Here is a 22,467-nt window from a genome sequence, read left to right as displayed (position 1 = left end):
TTGTTTTTTCTTATCTAGGCTCTAGTCAGGGTTTACACCTTGTATTTAGTTATGTCTCCTCTTTAAAACAATTGTTTTTTACGGGGGGTGATGGTGACTTTTCTTGAAGTGTCCAGACCGATTGCCTCATATCATTTGCATCCTGTAATCTAGGTTACATGTGTAAACAGAAGAGAGAGGTGCTTTGGTTTCTTTAATATCATTTCTTGAAATTATAAATATGTTAAAATCGTCTACTCGATTCAAGGTCAAAGTCACATTCATTTTTCTTGTTCTTTGGTAAATGTGGATTAGACTAGTAACCAAAAGTAGTTACTAAGTGGCTCAGATATCAATGGAATATGTGCGTGGGTGAACTTGGAAGAAACATACACAGTGGTTTGTTAGACCTACCCTCATATGGAGTTGATTAAGAATTTTATTTTAATATGTGGCCATGGCTTTATAAAGAAACAAGTTTCAGAATTGGAAAATTTAGTAAGACAAGCTTTATTTACATAACACAAAAGAGCAGCTTTTGCTGCCAGGTCCTTGGATGAAGAACAAACCTGAAATCTCTTAGGAATGAGTCCCCCCTCCTTCCTCCTCCTCCCTCCCTCTTCTTTCCTCCCCTCTTTATCCCCCCTCCCTCCCCCTCCCTCCTCCCTTTCCTATAGGCCTTAAACATTTTTAACTTTAGCTGCAGCTGAGACCAATACAGGATCCAGCTGTAACTTTTTTTTTGTTGTTAGTATATCCGGTGATGGTTATAGCAAACTCATTGTATGAAAATTCAGTAAAGGAAAAGGGCAGGGTGGGAAAGAAAGTGACACTCTATAAAAGTATTCAAGAACCCGCGACAGGATCTAGGAGTCTCCCTTTCAGACGGCTGGTTTGGATTCCACCCTGAAGTACTCACTTTGTGACTAGTCCAGTAGGCGTTTTAATTCTTCCCTCTTAATCATATTACGTATACAACCGTGTAACCAGAGAATATATATTCGAGGCTGAGTCTTGTTTTCAGTAGGAGGCAGAAAACAGGAGCTGTGAGAACCCACAGACCGAACCGCTCCCCCCCCGCCCCCCTCGTGTCACACGAGACAGGGACTCATCACAATACCGCTCTGGCTGGTGGAGAGGCGGTAGTAGTCCCTAGAAGGGAGCCTAGCTCTCCCTCCTTAGGTCCGTTCGGTAGTCTCCTATGTGTGTATTTACCAGAGAGCAGGTAAGTGCGGAATCAGCAGTTTGGTCACATTAAATTTCAAATTTGCAGGTCTGCCTTGATGTCATTACTCTAAAAGCTTTGCATCTTTGATCAGCTCTGTCCTGTGAGGACCAAGTGCATATCATCACCCCGTCGCTGAAGGTGGATTATATGTTTCAAAATAGCTTTTGTGATAAATGTAATTATCATAAGACCAGTGATTTTCACATACTTGTGTGTCTCCAACATTTTGTTTTTCTTTTTTTATGCGAAGGAGGTCAGATTTCTCAGATTGCTTCTAATTGTAGCCAGACATCCTGTTTGGGGGCTATTTGAGACCAGGGCTGCCTGTGAAGAAATCAGGCAGCCCTGTAGCAGTCTTCCGACTTGTTCTTTTGAGATTCAATTTTTGTGAACAGGTTTCCTTGAAATGCCATGCTCTATTTTTAGATGGTCTCTTTACATTTCTGTGGTTCTGGGCATCCACAATAAACTGATTTATTATTCAGCACAAAAATATTGTTCAGTGTCCTAAGGCTGCTGAAACTTTGTAGGAAAAAATAAACCCAAGCCCCTTGAGTGGATGTAATCAGCAAGGACTACTGAACAAATTTAAGAAAACTTTGTTCTCTTTCTCAGGTCGTTGCTCTATCAGTACCAGCATGAACCACATTGTTAGGAATCCTTGCCTATTTTACAGTAGGTGGGCTCAGTCTCCTGGGTTCTCACAAATTACCCTTTTCTGCCTCCCACTGGAAGACACATTTTTGTAACCATTCAAGAAGCTTCCTACGCTGCTCCTCTCTCTCTCCTCCTCCATTTTTACTCAAAGGGTTTTGTTTTGTTTTGTTTTTGTTTTGTTTGTTTGTTTTTTTGAGAGTAGCCTGGTAGCTTCTTAGATTCAGAAATGATTTCGTTTGCTGCTCTGTACTGTATCAGAGGCCCTTCTGTTCTTGAAGGAATGTTTGATCCGACAAAGGTATTACAGGAGTCAGGGATCGTGACCCTTGGGACTGATTTGGTGATGAAGTACCTAGTCTTTTGTTAAATATTGAACTGTGACTCACCTAACATAGTAGTCGCCCTTTTAAAGTGGTTTAGTATATTCACAAAGTTGTGCAGCCACCACCACTACCTAATTTTAGAACTTTTTAAGAAAGATTCATTTGAGAGTGTGCGCGAGTGTGCGTGCACACCCCCCCACCCGCCCAAGGACGGGCAGGAGCAGAGGGCAGGGGAGAGGGGCTTGATCCCAGGACCCTGAGATAATGGCCTGAGCCGAAACCAAGAGTCGGAGGCTTGACCATCTGAGCCACCCAGGCGCCCCAGAATTTTTTTAAGGTTTTATTTTTAAGTAATCTCCAACCCAGCATGGGGCTTGAACTCACAACCCTGAGATCAAGAGTCATATGCTGTACTGACTGAGCCAGCCCGGCTCCCCTAGAATGTTTTTATCACCTCAGAAGGAAACCCTGTCCCCCAGTAGTGGTCATTTTCCCCGGCCCCTGGCGACCACGGATCTGCTTGGTGTGTCTTTGGATGTTCCTGCTCCAAACATCCATGTAAATGGAATCGCATAGTGTGTGGCTTTTTTTTTTTTTTTAAAGATTTTATTTATTTATTTGAGAGAGAGAGAATGAGAGACAGAGAGCACATGAGAGGGAGGAGGGTCAGAGGGAGAAGCAGACTCCCCGCCGAGCAGGGAGCCCGATGCGGGACTCGATCCCGGGACTCCAGGATCATGACCTGAGCCGAAGGCAGTCGCTCAACCAACTGAGCCACCCAGGCGCCCCTAGTGTGTGGCTTTTTGTGTCTGGCTTCTCTCGCTTAGTAGGTTCTTCCATGTGGTAGCTTGATTCCGTTTTCCAGGTCTGTCCATACTGTAACATGGTTCAGGATAAAGTACCTGTATTGTCTTATGAGTGGCCCCGAGACTTGGATCTGCTTTCCTGTTGGGAGTCGGGTGGAGAGGTGGTGCTTACCTGTCACGTGGTCGAATCTGTGGCTTGAATGCCGTCTTGAGGGTTCTGAGGTGTGCATGTGTTCTCTTCCCACTGAGAAGTTTTAAGTTGATTTTCAACCCTATTATTTGCAGAAGGGCCGAACTGCGTCCTTGTGTGCTAAGCCCCGAGTTTATGATCGTGCGTAGTTGCTTCCAAAGCAGAACCGTGTTGTCTGCAGACCATTTTTACCCTCTGAAGACCAGCCTGTAGGTTCAAGAAACTGAATTTCTCAGGGAGCTGTACTGAAAACTGTTAACAGAAGCCTGAGGGATCGACCTCTCGGGTTGGGTGAGGCTTTGCCGGTAGTGACCCCAGTCGTGGACGTAGGCGAGCACACACACTGTCCTCAGTCCCCCACGCCCCCTGAACGCCCAGCAGACGATAGGACAGGAAGTCATGGGGGATGCCAGCGGGCACTGGGAGGCGACCGTCAGTAGAGGAGAGTTGGATGGACTTAGAGAAGAAACGAGGAATTGGAAGCTTGTCCGCCGATAGGGCAGAATGAGGGTGTGGAGGCAGCGGGGTGGGCTGGGCTGGGGACGGCGGCCTGAGGGTGGGTGAGTGTGGACCGCGCTGCAGACGCGGGGAATTTGCCCTTGTGGGGGCCGCTGTGCCCCAGTGTCCTCTCCCTCTGGCCTCCTCTCCCTTCTTTGGAAGCAGGCGGTTGATAGCATTTTACCCTCAGGCGAATATTTCTTTACAGAGATGGTGGTCTCTGGGGAGAATTGGGGCTCCCTGGGTATGTGCCTGCACCCCAAGTAAAGCTTTTTTTCCCCTGTCTGACGGAGGCTTTTCAGCCTGCAGGCGATTTCGCTGACTTCTCATCCTGGAGTGAAGCCTGCCAGTGGCCAGGCTTTGCTCATGGGACAGAGAACATAATGGTCTTTCCCGTTCAGGAAGGAATCCAGTGAGAAAAGGAACCTTCTGCCGCACTAGGGGAAGCCACACGACCAGCTACAATGTCATTTTTAAACATGCACAGACCACAAGAACCTCCAGACAGAAGGAAAAAAAAACTCAACAACGTGAGGGAGAAAACTTAATGCAACATTTTTTATAGAAAGAACGGCTGACCACCGAAGAATGGGAATTCTTAAATAGAACAGTGACACGGGATTGTCGGAGGCCTGCAGGGGAGATGCGGCCAGAACCCCAGCGCTCCCTCCTCCTCTCCTCCCTCCAGTCGCGGGTCCGGTGCAGGTGACGAGCGAAGAAATCCGGGAACACTGAACGGTGCTGACTCATCACCATCTCCTGAGGGCAGGGCTGCGAGCCAATGTTAAGGAAGAGGACCTGCTGTGGGCTCAGTGGATTTGGGGGAGCAGGGGGTGGGTGAGGCCTGCTGCAGAAGCAGCAGGATCTGGGGGCAGCAGAACTGGGCAGCCCGAGGACACGTGTGGCGTGCACGTGCTCGGATTCGGCAGGGCTTCTCCCTGGCTCTGCAGCCATCCTCCCTGGCGCAGTGGGCAGCACCCCATCTGTCTGGAGCAGAAGCCTTGCCAGACAGAGAATCTTGTACAGAAATGAGATCCCAGAACCAACCGGTTGCCTCACAGAGAAGCAGACTGGCAGAGATGAAGTTCCCACCACGAATGGTGATGCATTTATAATGGCTCAGCCCTCTCCCTTACAAGCTTAGAGCTGGACAAACCACCAAACTCAACAGCGTCCTGTGGAGACCAGCCGTCCTGTTCTGGGGGGAAATTGGGCCTGGGTATGATCGTTTAAATTAAAAAAGAAAACCCAAACAACCCATTGCCAAAATAAAATAGGTGGTGTGGTATGGGGGGGGGGTGGCAGGAATATAATTTTTGAGGCAGAGGAAAATATAATTTTGAGAAAGGTTAATTACAGAAACTAGAGTAAACGTCAGGTCAAATCTGCTTTGTGCAGTTTTTAATAAATCTCAAGACAGACTCTGACATAGTGATTGACACATGAGATAAGGCAGCTGACCAAACTGAAAACTAGCTGGTTGGGAGGCAGATGAAGCAAGATGCATGAGTGGAGAGGAAGAAACTGTAATGGTACTAAATGCACTCACGGAAATTTTATTTTTACTTTATTTTAAATGTAGAGAAAGTGCTTTATTTTTATTTTTTTAAGCAAACTATATATATAAGGGATAGAGTGTGGGGGCAGGGATAGAGGGAGAGACAGAATCTCAAGCAGACTCCATGCTCAGCGTGGAACCTGACACGGGGCTTGATCTCCTGACCCTGAGATCAGGACCTGAGCTGAAATCAAGAGTCAGATGCTTAACTGACTGAGCCACCCAGGCTCCCCATTTGCAGAATTTTAAAACTCCCATTAGGATCCACGAAGAGCAACGTTTACACTGCAGAAGGTTAAGTTAGTGCTGTGATCTAAGTAAGCATTGCTCCTGAAGAAGCTACCGAAAACAAATCATGGAAACAGTAGTCAGAGAGACCATGGTAAAATGTCTCTCTGAGCTGGAAAAGGACACCAGCTGCATCTGTGTGGCGAACAAGCTCATCATTTTGCATTAGGTGAAACGAGGGGAAAAGGGCAAGTGTTTGCTGGTGCCATTTTTAAATTTCAAGAATATAGTAACGTACAGACAGAAGGGGGGAAGCGTACTTACAAAGAAGGAAACTGCAGGATGGTTTTAGGCTCCCCTACAACATTGCCGGAAGACTGTGGAGCCAAGGCATAGAGTTCGGGTGTGAGTGGTTGTAACCAGAAATGAAACCATCACGCTTAAGTGGTGTTAATGTGTGAGGGCAACAGAACGATGTTTTCTGACGGTACAGAGACGATGGATCAGCACGTTGCCTTTGGTGGGAGCTTGCCCTGCCTTTGGACTTCATTGAGCCATGACTCTTTACTGTTGGAAGGCCATTTGAGCTTCCCTTTTTAAATTTTTTTCCTGCTACCTGTAACTTGAAATCTTCCCGATAGAACATCAGTGAATTTTTCTTTTTCTTTCTTTCTTTTTTTTTTTTTTAAAGATTTTATTTATTTGACAGAGCACAAGCAGAGGGAGAGAGAGAGAAGCAGGCTCCCTGCTGAGCAAGGAGCCTGATGTGGGACTCGATCCCAGGACCCTGGGATCATGACCTGGGCCGAAGGCAGCCGCTTAACTGACTGAGCCACCCAGGCGTCCCCATCAGTGAATTTTTCTTGCATAAAACTTTTTCAAAGATACATTCTGATCTGCTCAAAGATTACTGGGAATGACTCAGGAAGGGAAAACTTGTGATACAAAATAACCAGTGTTGCACTGAAATTGTTCAAATGTAAATGTAAGTCTAAATAGTTATAAATTCGGTTGTAGATAAAAATTCAAATGTAAATGATTCTCAAAAGGGAAAGTATATAGTGAAAATTTAAAAAAACCACCCAGTTATCCAATAACGCTGCCGTGAATAATAAATCTGGGCTCAGGTTACACGGATGAAGCTGAGAAGTGGGTGGTGGGGGAGGCGGAGGAAGTGGGGGGGGGGGAGTAAAAGCCTTTTCATCTTACAAAGCAGGGATATCCTGTTTTATTTTCGACATTGACAATAATGCAGGTAGCAGTGTGTGTGTGTGTGTGTTTTTTAAATAAAGGGGGATAACTGGGTGGTTCAGTTGGTTAAGCGTCTGCCTTCATGTCCAGGTCATGATCCTGGACTCCCAGGATCAAGTCCCCCATCGGGCGCCCTGCTCATCCGGGAGTCTGCTTCTCCCTCTGCCCCTCCCCCCTGCTTGTGTTTTCTCTCTCTCTCTGACAAATAAATCAAATCTTTTTTAAAAATAATAAAAAAGTAAAGGTAACCCCTAAAAAACTTAAAAAGTGGAGTGTTCACCTTCCACATCATGAGGAGAAAAACCTATAAATTTGATCATGGGATAAGGTCACGTCGGGTAAAAGGACCGTGGTCTGGTTATGTGTTCTTCTTTGGCTTTTTTTTTTTTTTTTTTAATTTGACAGAGAATGAGAGAGAAACACAAGCAGGGGGAGTGGCAGGCAGAGGGAGAAACAGGCTCCCCACAGAGCAGAGAGCCCAATGCAGGGCTCGATCCCAGGACCCCGAGATCACGACCCGAGCTGAAGGCAGATGCCCAACCGACTGAGCCACCCAGGCGCCCTTCTTCATTGGCTTTTAAAATTTATTTAGAGGACATTTACCTAACTAAAATCTTGGGCCCACATTTTGGAAAATCTTTAAGAAGCAAATGCCTTTTTGGGGAGGGGTTGGTAGGAGATGGTCCATTTTGCAAAGTGTATTTTTTTTAGAAATTTGGGTCCTCTGTGACTCATCCCCGTACTGTTTTGAAGTATTTTTGGAGAGATGTTCAGGAAGGTCTTTGAGGTGGAAAGGCTTGGGATGGGTGGCGGTGTGCCCGGGGGGAGATAAGGTAAGGGGGAGGGGGGGTCTGGCATGGCGGCCACTCCCCCTGTCCCTTATCTCAAAGGTGAACCTTCCAAGGGCGAGGCAGGCTGAAGAAAAGGAAGTGGTCAGCTGGGAGGAGCCAGATTTCCTGGGGCTTGAAACTCGTACAATTTGGAATGCCCTCTTTAAGAAAAATAATACAAAATTGGCTAGCAAAGTGAAAATTAGGATGAAAAGAGTCATAACAGCTTATAAGTTTTAAAAACCTCATAAAACCATAAAGAAGTCAAAACCCAGAAAAATCCTACAATCCCTTTCTATTCTTGGCACAACTTTATAGTACTCTCCCCCTATGTTTTGGGTTGCCTACTCTGGCTAATTGATCATCTCTTCCCATCACAGTACTCTTGGAAGGCAGCTATGCTCCCCACTATACCACCAACGCCATCACAGTACTCTTGGAACATAGTTTCCTGTAAAGAGAATAGAAAGATAATCCAGTCTTTCCTCTAGGATGGTTGAATGAAAAATTTTTTAAAATTATTGATCATTTAGGAAAGTTTCTTTAAGATTTCAGTCATCAGGGGCACCTGGGTGGCTCAGTTGGTTAAATGGCCGGCTCTTGGTTTTGGCTCAGGTCATGACCTCGGGGTCCTGGGATCGAGCCCGGAGCTGGGAATCTGCACTCAGTGGGGAGCCTGCTTCATTCAGGATTCTCTCTCCCTCTGCCCCCCTTGCCGCTCACTCGCACAACATACACTCTCTCTCAAATGAATAAATCTTAAAAATTTGTCATCAGTTTTAAGTTTCCTCGTAATAAAATTTTTTTTTTTTTTTTAACATTTTGAAGCTTTCCCCTGTCGTCGTCTTCTGGTTTTGGATTTTGCCAGTTTTTTGAGTTCCTAGACCCAATTACAGCGTGGGATGGGCATCCCGCACACCAAGTGCTTTTCGGACACCAGCAGGGTGTCTGGGAATTCAACTCAGTTCTGACACTGTCCACCAGGAGACAGCATCGCATCCCCTAGGTTAAGGGTCTGGTTCTGCACGACTGCTCTTCACCCCCCACTTCAGAGGCCATCGGGAAGCCCCGGGCTCTCACCTGTGCTTCTAACCTGCCTGCTACAGCTTGGAGGTTCCGACCACCCCCTCCTTAGGTTCGACTAATTTGCTAGAGTGGCTCACAGAACTCTGGGAAACACTCAAGGTTCACCGGCTTATTTAAGGACATGATAAAGGATAGGAATCAGCCAGATGAAGGGATACTTAGGGTGAGGTCCCCAGCCAAGGAGCTTCCGTGCTTGTGGAACTTGGGGTGTGGCTTGATGGCACGTGGAAGCATTCCGATTCCCCAAGCATGGAAGCTCTCTGAAAAGGACCACGAAGCTGTCCTCTTGGGTTTTATGGAGGCTCCATTACATGGTCATGATTGACTAAGTCATTGGCCATTGACTGTTTCAACCTTCACCCTTCTCCCTGGAGGTGAGAAGGAGTGGGGACCGGAAAGTTCTAACCCTCTGATCACATGGTCGTCCTGGCAACCAGCCTGCACCCTTGGGTGAGGTCTAAGAGTCATTAATAACAAGGTTAATAACAAGACACTCATTTCACCTTACGGCTCTGATGCATTTTCAGGAACCATGGATGAAGACCAGGTGTATCTGAGATATTTTAGTCAACTGAGTGACCAAATAATACATTTCTTATAAATCAAGATATTTTAGCCTGGATACTTCCTTCCCATCATGTTTGAATTTTTGAATGATAAAACATTCTGAAAAATAGAATTATCTGGAAATAATACGCATACAAGGTCATTGGAATGCATTTAAAAATTACCTCTATGTTGGGGCGCCTGGGTGGCTCAGTTGGTTAAGCGACTGCCTTCGGCTCAGGTCATGATCCTGGAGTCCCTGGATCGAGTCCCACATCGGGCTCCCTGCTCGGCAGGGAGTCTGCTTCTCCCTCTGACCCTCCCCCCTCTCATGCTCTCTCTCTCTATCTCATTCTCTCTCTCAAATAAATAAAATCTTTAAAAAAAAAATTACCTCTATGTTGCATTTGGGTTACACATTTTAAGACTTTTATTTTTTTGGGCGCCTGGGTGGCTCAGTTGGTTAAGCGACTGCCTTCGGCTCAGGTCATGATCCTGGAGTCCCTGGATCGAGTCCCGCATCGGGCTCCCTGCTCGGCAGGGAGTCTGCTTCTCCCTCTGACCCTCCCCTGTCTCATGTGCTTTCTCTCTCAAATAAATAAATCTTAAAAAATAAATAAAAAAAATAAAAATAAAAATAAGACTTTTTTTTTAAAAGATTTTATTTATTAGAGCATGAGGGAGAGGCAGAAGCAGACTCCCCACCAAGCAGGGAGCCCGACTCGGGACTCGATCCCAGGACCCTGGGATCATGACCTGAGCCGAAGGCAGATGCTTAAGCGACCGAGCCACCCTGGTGCCCCTGGGTTACACATTTTAATCATGACTTGTAAATGAGTCAGTTGGGGAATTCTGTCACCTGAAAATGGGTTTCTTCAGGTTGTTTTGTTGCTTGGGTGGCAGTTTTGTGTGTCCTTCCATCTGTAAAGTCTGGAACTACCAGATGTCATCAGGATGAGATGCATCTGATTTATTTATTTTATTTTTTTATTTTTTAAAGATTTTATTTATTTTGACAGAGAGATAGCAAGAGCAGGAACACAAGCAAGGGGAGTGGGAAAGGGAGAAGCAGGCTTCCCACCAAGCAGGGAGCCTGATGCGGGGCTCGATCCCAGGACCCCGGGATCATGACCTGAGCCGAAGGCAGACGCTTAACGACTGAGCCACCCAGGCACCCGATGCATCTGATTTATTGGGCTGATCAAGCATGAAGCTTCAGCACAGACTTGCTAGTTTGGGACTTTAGCTTTAAAATCTATAAGGTTAGGAATTCTCATAAATTTCTCATAATTAACGCTGAAGGCGAAAAAAATATGGTGTATTTATTATATGTTGCATCATCAAGTAGTAGGTTCCTGACAGAATTTCCATTTTGGTAAGACTTTGGTGAGAATCACATCCTCTATTTGAAAATTTACGTATCTGATGATGGGGAAAATTTGCCACAGACAACCTTCTGACTCTGTTCAAACCTCATTTGTCCTCCATCACCCTCCTTTCTGGTGCTGGGCACTGGAAGCCCTGTTCATATGGGACCACCACCACCCCTGGCCACATCCTGCTGCATCACATCATCGGGTAAGTAGGTATGGGGGCAGAAGGAGACTTCCCGGAGGTCATCTGTGCATTTGGGATGGCTGGCTATAATTGTACTCAGAAGTGACTGAAAGCCACGTAAATATATCCCACTGATCCCAAACTAAATGTATCCCCACTTCAGCCTCCCCGTGGCTCTCCAGAATGCCCGCCCCTGCCAGGGGGAGAGGAGAAGGTGGAGTGGAAAAGAGGGATCCTCACCCAGTCCAGCCTGCTGGAGGTTCAAGTGCACAGACCGGTGACAAGAGGATGCACTGCTGGGGCCTGGCCAGTGCGCTGGAAGGCCCTGAGCCGCTGGATGCTGGAGCTGTTCCTTCCTCAGCTCCGTGGTCACTGGTGGCTACTAGTGGTCAGACCTCAGAGCCAGCCCCTGCTTGGCCAGATGCTACTCTTTCAAAGCTGGCTCCTTAGCCACACGGGCCCAGGCCCCGGGCTCATTTTGCATCTCAAGAACAGCTTGCTTTCTCCTGTCTGTAGGTGCAAACCCTACTCTCCGCTCTCGTTCTGTTAATTTCTCAGGCCAGACCGGTGGCAGAGAGTTGCTGGCTTGGTGCTTTTGGGGGAGGAGAGGCAGGCTTGGAGTCCCTAGAGTTAGCAGTGGGCTAGGCTTGCATCTCTTGAGTCCAGCTACCATGGGAGGGCTCAGGGATGCAGGTCCCCCTCACAGGAACCCCGTTGTCTTGGCAGCTTGGAGGCTGGATTGGTGCCCGGGGTCCTGTCTGGAATCACAGCATGGTAGCCAGAATCCTAGCCTCTTGGAGCAGAAGGGCGGGGAAGGAGTCGGGAGGGAGTGGGCATGGTGGTGGTTGAGCGTGACTGAGAGTTTCTGTTAATCAAAGCTCCTTGCTCTGTGCTTGAGCTCACCCTCCTTTGGGCTACGTTTATTGGACACGAACAGGCCTGGGCCCTGGTGCCTTTATTCACATGTAGGAAAGTGGCCATGCTACATTCCCCTCCTTCCTTTGCAGAAAAAGGTGGTTTATTGCCCTCGTGTGAACAGACATGAGCCTATTCTCTCCTCCATCCTGCTTCTTGGAGATGTGTTTGTTTTCCGTTCAACCTTTATTTATGCAATTATAATAAAAAAAAAAAAAATAGGGGCAGCTGGCTGGCTCTGTCGGTAGAGCATGTGAGTCTTGGCCTCAGGGTCATGAGTTCGAGCCCCACGTTGCGGGTAGAAGTTACTTAAAATGGATGTAAAGTCTTACTCGTGCTTTCTCTTAGGCCTTGCCTTTTTCATTTAATTTTCTGGAAGTCCTTCCTTATTGGTACCTAGAGTTCTCTCTTACTTTTTAAATTTTCTTTTTTTCTCTTTTTCCCTGTACCTTGTAATCATGGCTTTAGTCCCAATTATTTTTCTTTTTCCTCTCACTTTTTAAAAAACATCTACATAATATTCTATTGTGTGGATATGCCAGTTTGTTTAACCAGCACCTTATTGATGGACAGACACTTGGTTTGTTCTGATCTTTTGATACTAAATTGCAGTGAATGGCCTTGTGAATATGCCACTTTCTTGCAAATTTATCTGAGAGAGGAGTTTTCAGTAGTGGGATTCCTGAGCCAAAAGGAAAATGGATTTGAAATGTTGGTAGACATTACCAGACTTGGCTCCACACGCCTTTATTACTATTTTTACCTCCCACCAGCAACTCGGGAGACTGCTGGTTGCCCACAGCCTCGAGGACAGGGGATGCCGGCCAGCTTCTGGACTTCTGACAGCCCAGTGGGTCAGACGTAGCCTCTCAGGCTCTCGTTTGCTTTTCTCATCATGTGGCCATATATCAGTGGGCTACTGGTCTTTCCAGCTTCTAGAAGGTCTGTGTTAGAGTAATTAGTTCCCATGGATTGCAAATGTTATTTCCTGATTTGCCATTTCTCTTGTGACTGCTTAGGCCTTTTCGTTGGCTTGGTGTTTTCATTTTGTTTTGCCATGAAGACCTTGCTTTTTCATGCAGTCAAATATATTCATTTTTTTCTTTGGTGATGTCTGAATGTGGAGTCATACTTAGGAAGAACTGCTCCATTCCAAGATTATAAAGGAATTTGCCCATGTTGTCTGTTTTATTTTATAGTTAATCTCCGGAGATTTGGAGTTGATCCTGGTATACGGTGTAAAGTATAGATACAACTTTATGTTTTGTCTCAAAACGCTATGTTGTCTCAACACCATTTATTAAAAAGTCCGTCTTTACCTCACTGCCTTTATCATATACTGAATTTCCAGCTGCTTTGAGCCTTTCTGGGCTGCTTCTCCTCCCTTGGTCTGTCTGTTGTTAGACCAGTGACTCTCTGTTTTCTTTATGAGGGAGATGATATTTTATTTTTAAAAAATATTAAAAATTTTTTTGGGGTTGGGGAAGGGGCAGAGGGAGCAGGGGAGAGAGAATTTTTTTTGTTTTGGAAGATTTTATTTACTTATTTAACAGAGACACAGCGAGAGAAGGAACACAAGCAGGGGGAGTGGGAGAGGGAGAAGCAGGCTTCCCGCTGAGCAGGGAGCCCGATGTGGGACTTGATCCCAGGACCCTGGGATCATCACCTGAGCCGAAGGCAGACACTTAACAACTGAGCCACCCAGGCGCCCCAGGGGAGAGAGAATCTTAAGCAGGCCCCACGCCCAGTGGGGAGCCAGACATTGGGCTTGATCTCAGGACTGTGAGATCATGACCTGAGCCGAACCAAGAGTTGGACACTTAAACGACTTGGCTACCCAGGTGCGCCCCGGCAGATGGTATTTTGATATCAGTTAGGATTAATCTTTTACCCCTCATTTTTCTTCCTTTTCAGAATTTTCCTGTTTATCTGCTTGTTTTAATTTATGACCCTTAGAATCTGCTAGTCTACCAACAGAAAATAAAACAGGTGCTGCATTGAGATTGCATTAAATTTACAGATGACCTTGGGGAGAATGACCTTTTTCTGATATTGCATCTTTTTATCCAAGAACATGGTATGCCTTTTCATTTGTTCAAACTTGTTATGTCATTCAAGAGCATGCTCACATTTTCCTTCCAGTTCTATACGTTTTGTGCACTTACTTTAAATCTGTTTCTGGGGGTGCCTGGGTGGCTCAGTCAGTTAAGCATCTGCCTTTGGCTCAGGTCATGATCCCAGGGTCCTGGGATGGAGTCACAACATAGGGCTCCCTGCTCAGCTTCTTCCTCTCCCTCCGCTGTTCCTCCTGCTTTTGCTCTGTCTCTCTGCGAAATAAATAAAATCTCAAAAAAAAAAAAAAAATCTGTTTCTGGATATCTGATGTCTTATTGCTCTTGTCATTAAGGTACTCTTTTCTGTTGATTATCTAATTGGTTATTTGAATTTATGAAAGGTATTGGTTTTTGTACATTAGTTTTATATCTCACTAGCTTACCAAATTGTTTTGTTTTTAGGAACATAGATTTTCAGTTGGTTCTCTTGGGTTTTCCACTGATACGGTCATTTCCTTGGCAAGTGATAACTTTATCTCCTCCTTTCCAGGTTTTGTTCCTACGATTTTAGTCTCTTGTCTCAATTGCATTGGCCGGTGAGTTCTGTTTTGAAAATGTTCATTTTGAGATTCTAGTGAGTCCTCCATGTGGAGATGTAGGCCTGGAGCTTACATCTTGGAGAGAGATAATAGGGCAAAATCAGATTTGGAAGCCATTGACTAGAGATGGTGGTTAAACTGGGAGCATATGTGTTTATTAAAGGAGAAAGGGCAGCAGGGAGGAGGGACGGAGCTGAAGATGACACTGTGGTGATGTGTGGTTGATGACAGGCAGAAGCCCCAGAGGAGAATGGGAAGGAAGAGCTGCCCCTCCCACCTTTAAAACAGAACTTATTTTTTAGAGCAGTTTTAGGTTCACGGCAAGACTGAGCAGAAAGTGCACCGATCTTCCCGTCTACCTGCAGCATCCTCTTGACCCGCACTGCGGACATCCCTCTTGGGAGTGGTACCCTCGTTAAGATCCATCCACGAGCCTCCAGTGACATGTCATGATCACCCAAATCCACAGTTAGATTTCAGGTTTGCTCTTGGTGTCTTGATGGATGATGACGGGTGTCCATTAGTAGAGTATCCTGCAGAAGAGTCCACCGGAGGGCTGGCTTCTTGGGACATTCTTGCCTACTCAGCACGCTTACCCACGGTCAGTGTTGCACGTTCTGCCTTCGGTTCTGTTTCCTTGTTGAGCACACTACTTTCCTTAGTCTTTGCTGAACTTCATCGTGTTGATTAGCAGTCATTTCTTTAATCTTTCCACCCCCCCACCCCCCACCTGTGTCAGTCCTTGATTCTTTTTGAAAGAGAAGTATTTCTTCAGTGGAAATTGTTGGAACAGTTACCTGCAGGAAGGAGTTATGTTTGAATGGGAGCCTGAGGGTTGTTCTTTTGGTTACAAATGAAGCAGTTAAACAGATAGGAAGATTCAAAGTGTTTTTCCGGATTTTCATGGACGTGAACTTAAAAAGCAATTCATTTAAAAAGGATACAACCAGGGCGCCTGGGTGGCTCAGTTGGTTGAGCGACTGCCTTCGGCTCAGGTCATGATCCTGGAGTCCCTGGATCGAGTCCCGCATCGGGCTCCCTGCTTGGCGAGGAGCCTGCTTCTCCCTCTAACCCTCTCCCCTCTCATGTACTCTCTCTCGCTCTCTCAAATAAAGAAATAAATCTTTGGAAAAAAAAAAAAAGGATACAACCAGGGGCGCCTGGGTGGCTCAGTTGTTAAGCGTCTGCCTTCGGCTCAGGTCATGATCCCAGGGTCCTGGGATCGAGTCCCGCATCGGGCTCCCTGCTCGGCGGGAGGCCTGCTTCTCCCTCTCCCACTCCCCCTGCTTGTGTTCCCTCTCTCACTGTGTCTCTCTCTGTCACATAAATAAATAAAAAATCTTTAAAAAAATAAAAATAGGGGCGCCTGGGTGGCTCAGTTGGTTCGGCAACTGCCTTCGGCTCAGGTCATGATCCTGGAGTCCCGGGATCGAGTCCCGCATCGGGCTCCCTGCTCAGCAGGGAGTCTGCTTCTCCCTCTGACCCTCCTCCCTCTCATGCTCTCTGTCTCTCATTCTCTCTCTCGCAAATAAATAAAATCTTAAAAAAAAAAAATTAAAGAAATAAAAATAAAAAGGATACGACCAAGTCTTAAAATATGAATAGCTCATTCTTACTCTGGTTGGAGCAGGTTCAGTAGACATTTTCCTAGGTTTGAATGATAACCAACCACTGAGGAGATTTGATGAAGTTTGTCTCAGATGTTTAAAATGTATTTTCTTCCATTAGAATGTTAGAATGAGTGGAAACCTTGGTGTCTTTGCCCCCCAGATGACTCTGTACTCACGGCTTAACATCTCAGCCAGACTGATTTGCAGCCTTATGTTCTAGCAACATGACACACACTCTCAAGAGTGGAGCTGAATCTCACCTTCTCTCTTGGGTTTGCCATTCTTGCCTTCCCTGGAAGGTGGCTGAGTTTTGAGACTTTTTATAGGAAGAAAGTAAGTAGTCAAATTACTGCATAGACGTATAAATGGAACTTTCTAATTGGCAGGAGCTCTTGGGGAATAAAAACTATGTTTTCGGTAGAAACCAGAGAACATGATGGATGAGAGGTAGGTGTTGCTTCTCAGTAATGGACTCCATCAAAGCGCCCGTTTGTTTCCAGAGCCTCGTTAGTGGGGACACTAGCTGTCCTCTGAACACGGGCTGCAGCTCAGACTGTGCCAGGCAGCTGTGCCCTGCGGAATCTGGCTGTGCCCGTGTCTCCAGTCCCTAGCGGGCCACATGGTTCCAGCCTCCGCCCCTGTGGCTGAAGTGCACCCAAGGGTGCCGGCCACTCAGCTCCCGCCTGGCGCGTGGCTCCTGGGTCAGGAGTTTGCTGAGCCACTTCTCGCCAAGCCTTCGTCTGCTTGGACACAGGCCTTCTCTGAGCCATTGAGTGAAGAGGCACGTCATCCCCCCCCCCCCCCCCCCCCCCCCCCCCCGCCAATAGTCAGAAGCTGGTCCAGGCTTATTGGCCACTGACCTTGAGGCAACTGTTTTGATTAAGTTGTCTTTCATAAGAAGCTTTATTTGTGTTAAAGAGAAGAGAGACTTCTTTTTTGGAACAGTAGTTGGGAAATTCAGAAGTTTCAGTAATCTCTTTGAGACCATGCCCAGGAGCAGGTGGCTGTAAGTGCACTGTCAGAAGAATGGGGGCTGCAAGTTAATCATATGAAATGGTTATTTGCTATTAATATAATCTCCCGAAGTTCTGAATCCCGGTTTGTGTCTGTGTGGCATGGTTGGTTAAGACTTCAAAGCTTAGGATTCATGCTTAGGATGTAATCCTAGAGTAGTAAGTTGAAAAAAGACAGTTAAAGTGGCCTGCTGGTCTAACCCACCCCCTCCCCCCGCCCCCAAAAGTACCAGCAAGTCCGGTTTCCTGAAGCCCTTAGTTGTTGGAGGGATACTCGCTTGTGCGGTCTTCAACTGGCGAGGCAGGTTTGATTTTTAAGCAACAGCTAATCCTATCTATACAAACACTTCAGAATTTCTTTAAACAGTTGTAGATTTGTGTATTCCGACCTCTACTGGTTTTCCTTAATGGGAGACTTTATTATTTGGTGGTGTAGAGTGGTAAAGAGAACAAACCAGGAAGGTTCCTGCCTGAATGGGGCTGTTCTCCCTGATTGCTCTACTGGATTTCCAGAGATGAAGAAGCTACATAAATTAGCTATGAGCTGTTGTGTTACTTGACTGACACGTGGCATTTTATTTTTCGTTTGGTCGTACCTCTGCAGTAGCTACCATGTATGACAAAGAACCTGTGGTAGGTGTCTGAGAACTATGGAGCAACCCAAGACTCGGGGGCTCTCCAGCAGCTTAGTGGGGACGATGTGCAGAGATGACTAGTGAGACATGGGCACAGGGCAGCTAAGCAGACGTTAAGCGGATGTGCAGGCGACACTGGACATCCTTAGGAAGACACAGTTCTGACCGGGATCATGGCAGGCAGTGTGGGACAAGTGGTGTTGGAGCTGTAAAGGGTGAGAGGTTGTCCACAGGGGAGGGGACGCACGTGGCAGAGAAGCATGATGTACTCAGGGAGCGAGCATTCAGTGTGGCTGCCGAGTTGGTGGGAGCAGTGGTTGGAAACCTCTTTAGGACGGGATGAGAGATGCTTGAATGATGCATCTGAGGCTCTCAGTCTTTTTGCTGAGTCAGTGGGGAAGAACCATTGACAACGGGATGACCTTCCTCATCAGCTTGGGCCACGTTCCTTATTTATTTATCTGTTTATTTTTTCAACAAACCACATAAGCCCTCTCATTACTGATAATTAGGAAGTCCACTGTTTCAGGATGACTCTTCCCGACCTAGGAATTGTCCTGTAGAACTCCAAGGATTCCTTAAATCCCAAGGGTCAGTTCGGCCACATGCTGTGAGAACCGAGGACACTAGAGTTATAGCTCCATTAGTAGGTACTCACGTTCTCTGCCATTCTTCCCTAAGCATGCCTGCCTGGCAGGCTCCCTGGGATCCCAAGGGGCTTCTGGTCTTGGGCACAAGCTGTGCTGAAACCCAGCCCTTGCCGTGAGCATCGAGGCCTCGACGTTGAGCCCAAGTTCCCTGTGGCGACATCCTCTTGGGGGTTTTGGTGTCCTTGCTTGCCAGCAGACCTCAGTTGGGGACATACAGTGTGTCAGGTTCCCTTTGGACTTCTATGAGGAAAAAATGAGGGTCTCTCTCCTTTTCGTCCTAGAGATTCCTCAGCCCAGATGCACATTTGACAGGTAGGTTTTGAGTTATGGAGGGCAGCCCTTGGCCAGAACCTGGAAGGTACTTGAGCTCTTTTTCCAGAGCAGTGGGCTCCTACCAGTCCGATAGTTGTCTAGCTAGTTGGGGGCTGGCTCGCAGGACCCTCCTTGTTAGCCGAGATCTCTGGCAACCTCTAGAACATGGGAACGCTGCCTCAGTCAGGCTCCTGCTCCACCTGGCAGAGGGCACTGCCTGGGACTGTGTGCAGGGAGGTGACTTTATCAGCCCTGTGATGGAGAAAGGTAGCTACATAGTATAGAGCCTGGATTAGTGATAAGGTCTTGATCGGGGATAGAAGCTGGGACTACAGATGAAGAGACAGACTGTGTTAGACAAACAAACTTCTTACTGAGGCAGAATTGAGGGGATTTGGTGACCTCCTGGATATAAGACAGAGCAAACCTGAAGCTTATCTAATGTGGTTTCTAGTAAAGGCTTGAATCAAGGCGTGCAGTAGGACAAACAGAATATGTAGAGGTTAAGATGATGGGTTAATTTTAGCACACGTTGATGCATGCATAGGATCGCCTGGTGAAGGTGTCTGGCAGGCAGAATATCCTGGAGGAATCAAATCCTAGGTGATGAGGTGGTCACGGCTTGGAGATAACCCAGCTCAGTGTGGGATGAGGGAGGTGGATGACCGAGTGATGTTCAGGGAGCAGCAATACTTAAGGGAGTTGGGAAGCAGGAGGACTCCTGGGGTAGATACCAGGACACTGAGACAGAATGGATTGGGGAAGTGAGAGACACGGGACCGCGGTTTCACGTGACCAGAGAAGCGGAGTGCGGCAGGGAGGTGGGCAGAGCGTCTGGAGCACCAGACATGACGGCTAACACCTGGCACCTGAAAGTGGACATAGCACCTGGGGGTTTTGATAGCAAATCACAGAAAGTGACTCGCTCATTTCAGTATATAAGGAAATCACTGGAAAGTTACAGAACCTACGGGAAGTGTGTGGAGCCAGGGAACGGACTGCAGCCAAAGGAAGCTGGGCAGTCGGGACCACAGGCACAGCCAGGCCACGTGAGCGGTGTGGTTTAGGTTGCCCGTGGCTGCTGCTTAGCTGCCATCCGTGGAGATGGGGCTATCAGGCCAGGATCCGGGTGCCCTTAAACTGTCGTTCGAGCTCTTCCCTCTGGGTTTAATTCCACGGCAATTTTCCAATTATTAATGGGCGTCCCACTTGGGAGCTAATGAGATGGTCATGTTAATTTCTAGTCTTCTCTTACCCGTGACAGGCTTGTATTTACCTCTGTGAATTGATCCGTTAGCACTGAGAGAATGCAGTGAATGGATGCTCCCAGACTCGTGTTTGCTTGGGGGTTGTCTCGAGTGTGGTTGATGCGTATGAGGACCTGGGAGATGGATCTGCTCCAGGCACATGAGCATGTAACGTCCAGCTTCTGGGTTTGCGGAGGTCCACAGGTGGTGAGGCTCCTGGGGAGACCGTGCTGGCCTCATCTCCCTGAGAAACTCAGTCACGATGGCGCATGGGCTGTGAGCGGGTTTCTGAGCTCCTGCAGACCTCCGTGTCTTTGCACTCACACGGTTCCCCTTTCCCGGAATACCCTTCGCTTGCCCTGATCCTGCTCTTGGTCTGCGGACTCCCTCTCAGCCTCTGGGTCTCCATGTGAAGGCCACCTCCTTAGCCTCCCCAGACCCTCAATCTGCATTTTCTCTTATCCTCTCTTTTCCCACCTAGAACTTCTGGGCGTTTTGTAACAATAATAGCACGTATGTGGGAACATGGTCTTTCCATTTTACGGGACAGAAAGCTGAAGCTGGGCAGGGCCTTCTGGTTTCCTTCCCTGTGCATTGCAGGGCCCGGAGCCTGCGACCCAGCAGGTGTTCGGCAGTGTTTGGTGAATGAAAGAAAGTCCAGGGTGTGGTTGGCACATTCGGGAGGGGAAAAGGCCGAGAGGACCCCAGTGCACCCTGGGTGCCCGAAGGGGAATGTGGAAACCCTTGCAGGAAGCTTGCAAGAGTGCCAAGCATGCCGCGTGCTCACTTGCCTGGCCCCACAGTCGTTGCTTCGTTCAAGATGGAAATAGCATTATTGTTTTGTTTTGTTTTTTTTCTGATTGTGAGAGTACAGGCTTCTAAAATTTTTCAGAAAATGACTAATAGGAGAGTAAAAATCACCTAGAATTCTACCATTCTCACATTTTGGTTTTTTGAAACTCAGCTTTCCTGTGAGTGAATGTGTGTATTTTTCCAAACACAGGATCCTGTGTACTTACGACCTGGTCCCCGGCCCTCTTCGCTCGCGTCCGTGGGCGTCGAGCAGCCGTGCGGTGCTGCGTGGCCCGAGCTCACGCCTTGTGTCCCGGGAACACTTGGGCTCCGACACACTTTGTGTTGTGCACATGGCGCAGTGAGGAGCCGGCTTCCTGTCATAACGTTGGTCCTTCAAGACACAGGGCTTTCCTTCAGTCTGGCGCCTCATAGAGGAGAATGGGAATTGGGGTTCCAAGTTTTTGTTTGTGACCAGTTCTGTCTCTTTGGGGGGTTTGCGTTAGTCGTTGGATGCTCTCCTTGCATCCAAAAAGACTCCAAAAAAGTTCCTTCCTTCACCCCTACGAGAATGGGTAATTTTAGCTTTCGGTGCCTGAAGCTCCACTTGAAGAGGAGAAACTCCTTGTAAGTTTCTGGGTGAGGATGTTAATAGTGATTACTTACCGAAACAATAACCGTGGCAACAGTACTCCTGGTTACATTTACTCGTCCTCTGCTAGGTGCCCAGTGCTGCGCCAGGCTCTTTGCTCACTTGTAATTCTTACAAGAAACCTTGAGATACTGGTGTCGTGAGCCCCACGGTACAGATGAGAAACTGAGGCTTAACGAGATAAAAGAACTTGCACGAGGCTTACAAGGGTGGAGTTCCCTTGGCAACACTGTATTTTAAAAGGAGAAGCAGAAATGTTTTATTCTTTTTTGGAACGTGTTTAAATTTATTTATTTGGCTGTCGATTGTAGTGACTGGGAGAAGCAAGCCAGTCAGGGTAGGCTGGTGCCCTGGCAAACTGGAATGACTGTGTATTTTCTCCTTGGGTTTCCCAACCCTTGGCTTGGCTGATTCCAGCTTTACCTCTGTTCCTCTCTTCTGCTCTGTTGCTGGACAGCTGTTAAACATCTGTTCCTCTGCTCTGAGGACGTGCGGTTGCTTTGTGCGCACAGTGGCCCTCTGTATCCTGTTTGTGCTCCAGGAGCCTTCAGAATGAAGAGGCTCGTTCGGCGCGGTGCTGTCCTATGTGCTCCTGTCCCTGTGTCCCCAGTAAGTCCCCGGTTACTGGTGAAGACGTCTAACAAAATTAGGGACTTTTTCCCACCACAGGAACGAAGGAAAAGAAGAAGATAAGACAGAGTGGAAGGAGGAAATCTCCTATAAAGAAAAGGGCGGGTTTTACGTTCTCAGAAATAGAGGGTTCTCAAGCATGAGGGAATCCTGTTGTGGATCTGGATGGTGGGAGGGCACTTGTCAGAGGGGAACAGTCCGGGTTTCCAGAAGCTAAATGTTAAAGTTGAGCATGGTTTGGATGCAGATAAGAAGTTCTCCCGCCTCCTCTACAGGCTTTAAAACTGTTCATTTTTTTTTTTAAGGTCATTTGGGGGGAGCCTCTTTGCTACCAGCTTCGCTCTTTCAGTGTGGCCTGACCCCTGAATCTTACCCTCCCACACGAACTTGAGAACTTGATTCTTTTCTTACAAAGACTTCTTTCCAACCCCTGCCCTCCCTCCAAAATACTCCATATTTGGAACTAAGTATTTTGAGCAGAGCCTGGCTTGAGGGCATGTTGAGAATGTTCCTCTGTCCCGTGGATATGGCAAAGTATGACTTTAAAGCAAATGTATATAAACCAGGAAATGTCTCTCCAAGCCGGGGACACGCTCTTTTCCCTTATGAATGTGCCACACC

General features: G+C 47.2%; 1 protein-coding gene across 4 annotated transcripts in view; it reads left to right on the top strand.

The window, feature by feature from the left end:
• CYTH3 (cytohesin 3) overlaps positions 1–22,467 on the top strand; it is a 90,397-nt gene that overhangs the window by 14,960 nt on the left and 52,970 nt on the right. Inside the window, exon 1 of one of the 4 annotated variants that reach the window (XM_064593315.1) lies at positions 1,046–1,204. The exons of 2 other annotated variants lie outside the window; for them this stretch is intronic. Coding sequence is in view for 1 of the 2 variants with exons in the window: in XM_054507700.2 (XP_054363675.1) it covers positions 10,710–10,758 (49 nt within the window). In the remaining variant the exon portion in view is untranslated. Of the gene's footprint in view, positions 1–1,045; positions 1,205–10,320; positions 10,759–22,467 lie in introns of those variants that run through there. One more of the 4 variants, XM_054507700.2, reaches the window with a different exon arrangement.

Source organism: Mirounga angustirostris, unplaced genomic scaffold (genome assembly GCF_029215605.1).
Source record: "Mirounga angustirostris isolate CCGP_5_RB_7025 unplaced genomic scaffold, mMirAng1.0.hap1 SCAF_5, whole genome shotgun sequence".
NCBI classification, from domain to species: Eukaryota; Metazoa; Chordata; class Mammalia; order Carnivora; family Phocidae; genus Mirounga; species Mirounga angustirostris.
This window is presented reverse-complemented; position numbering and strand designations above follow the sequence as displayed.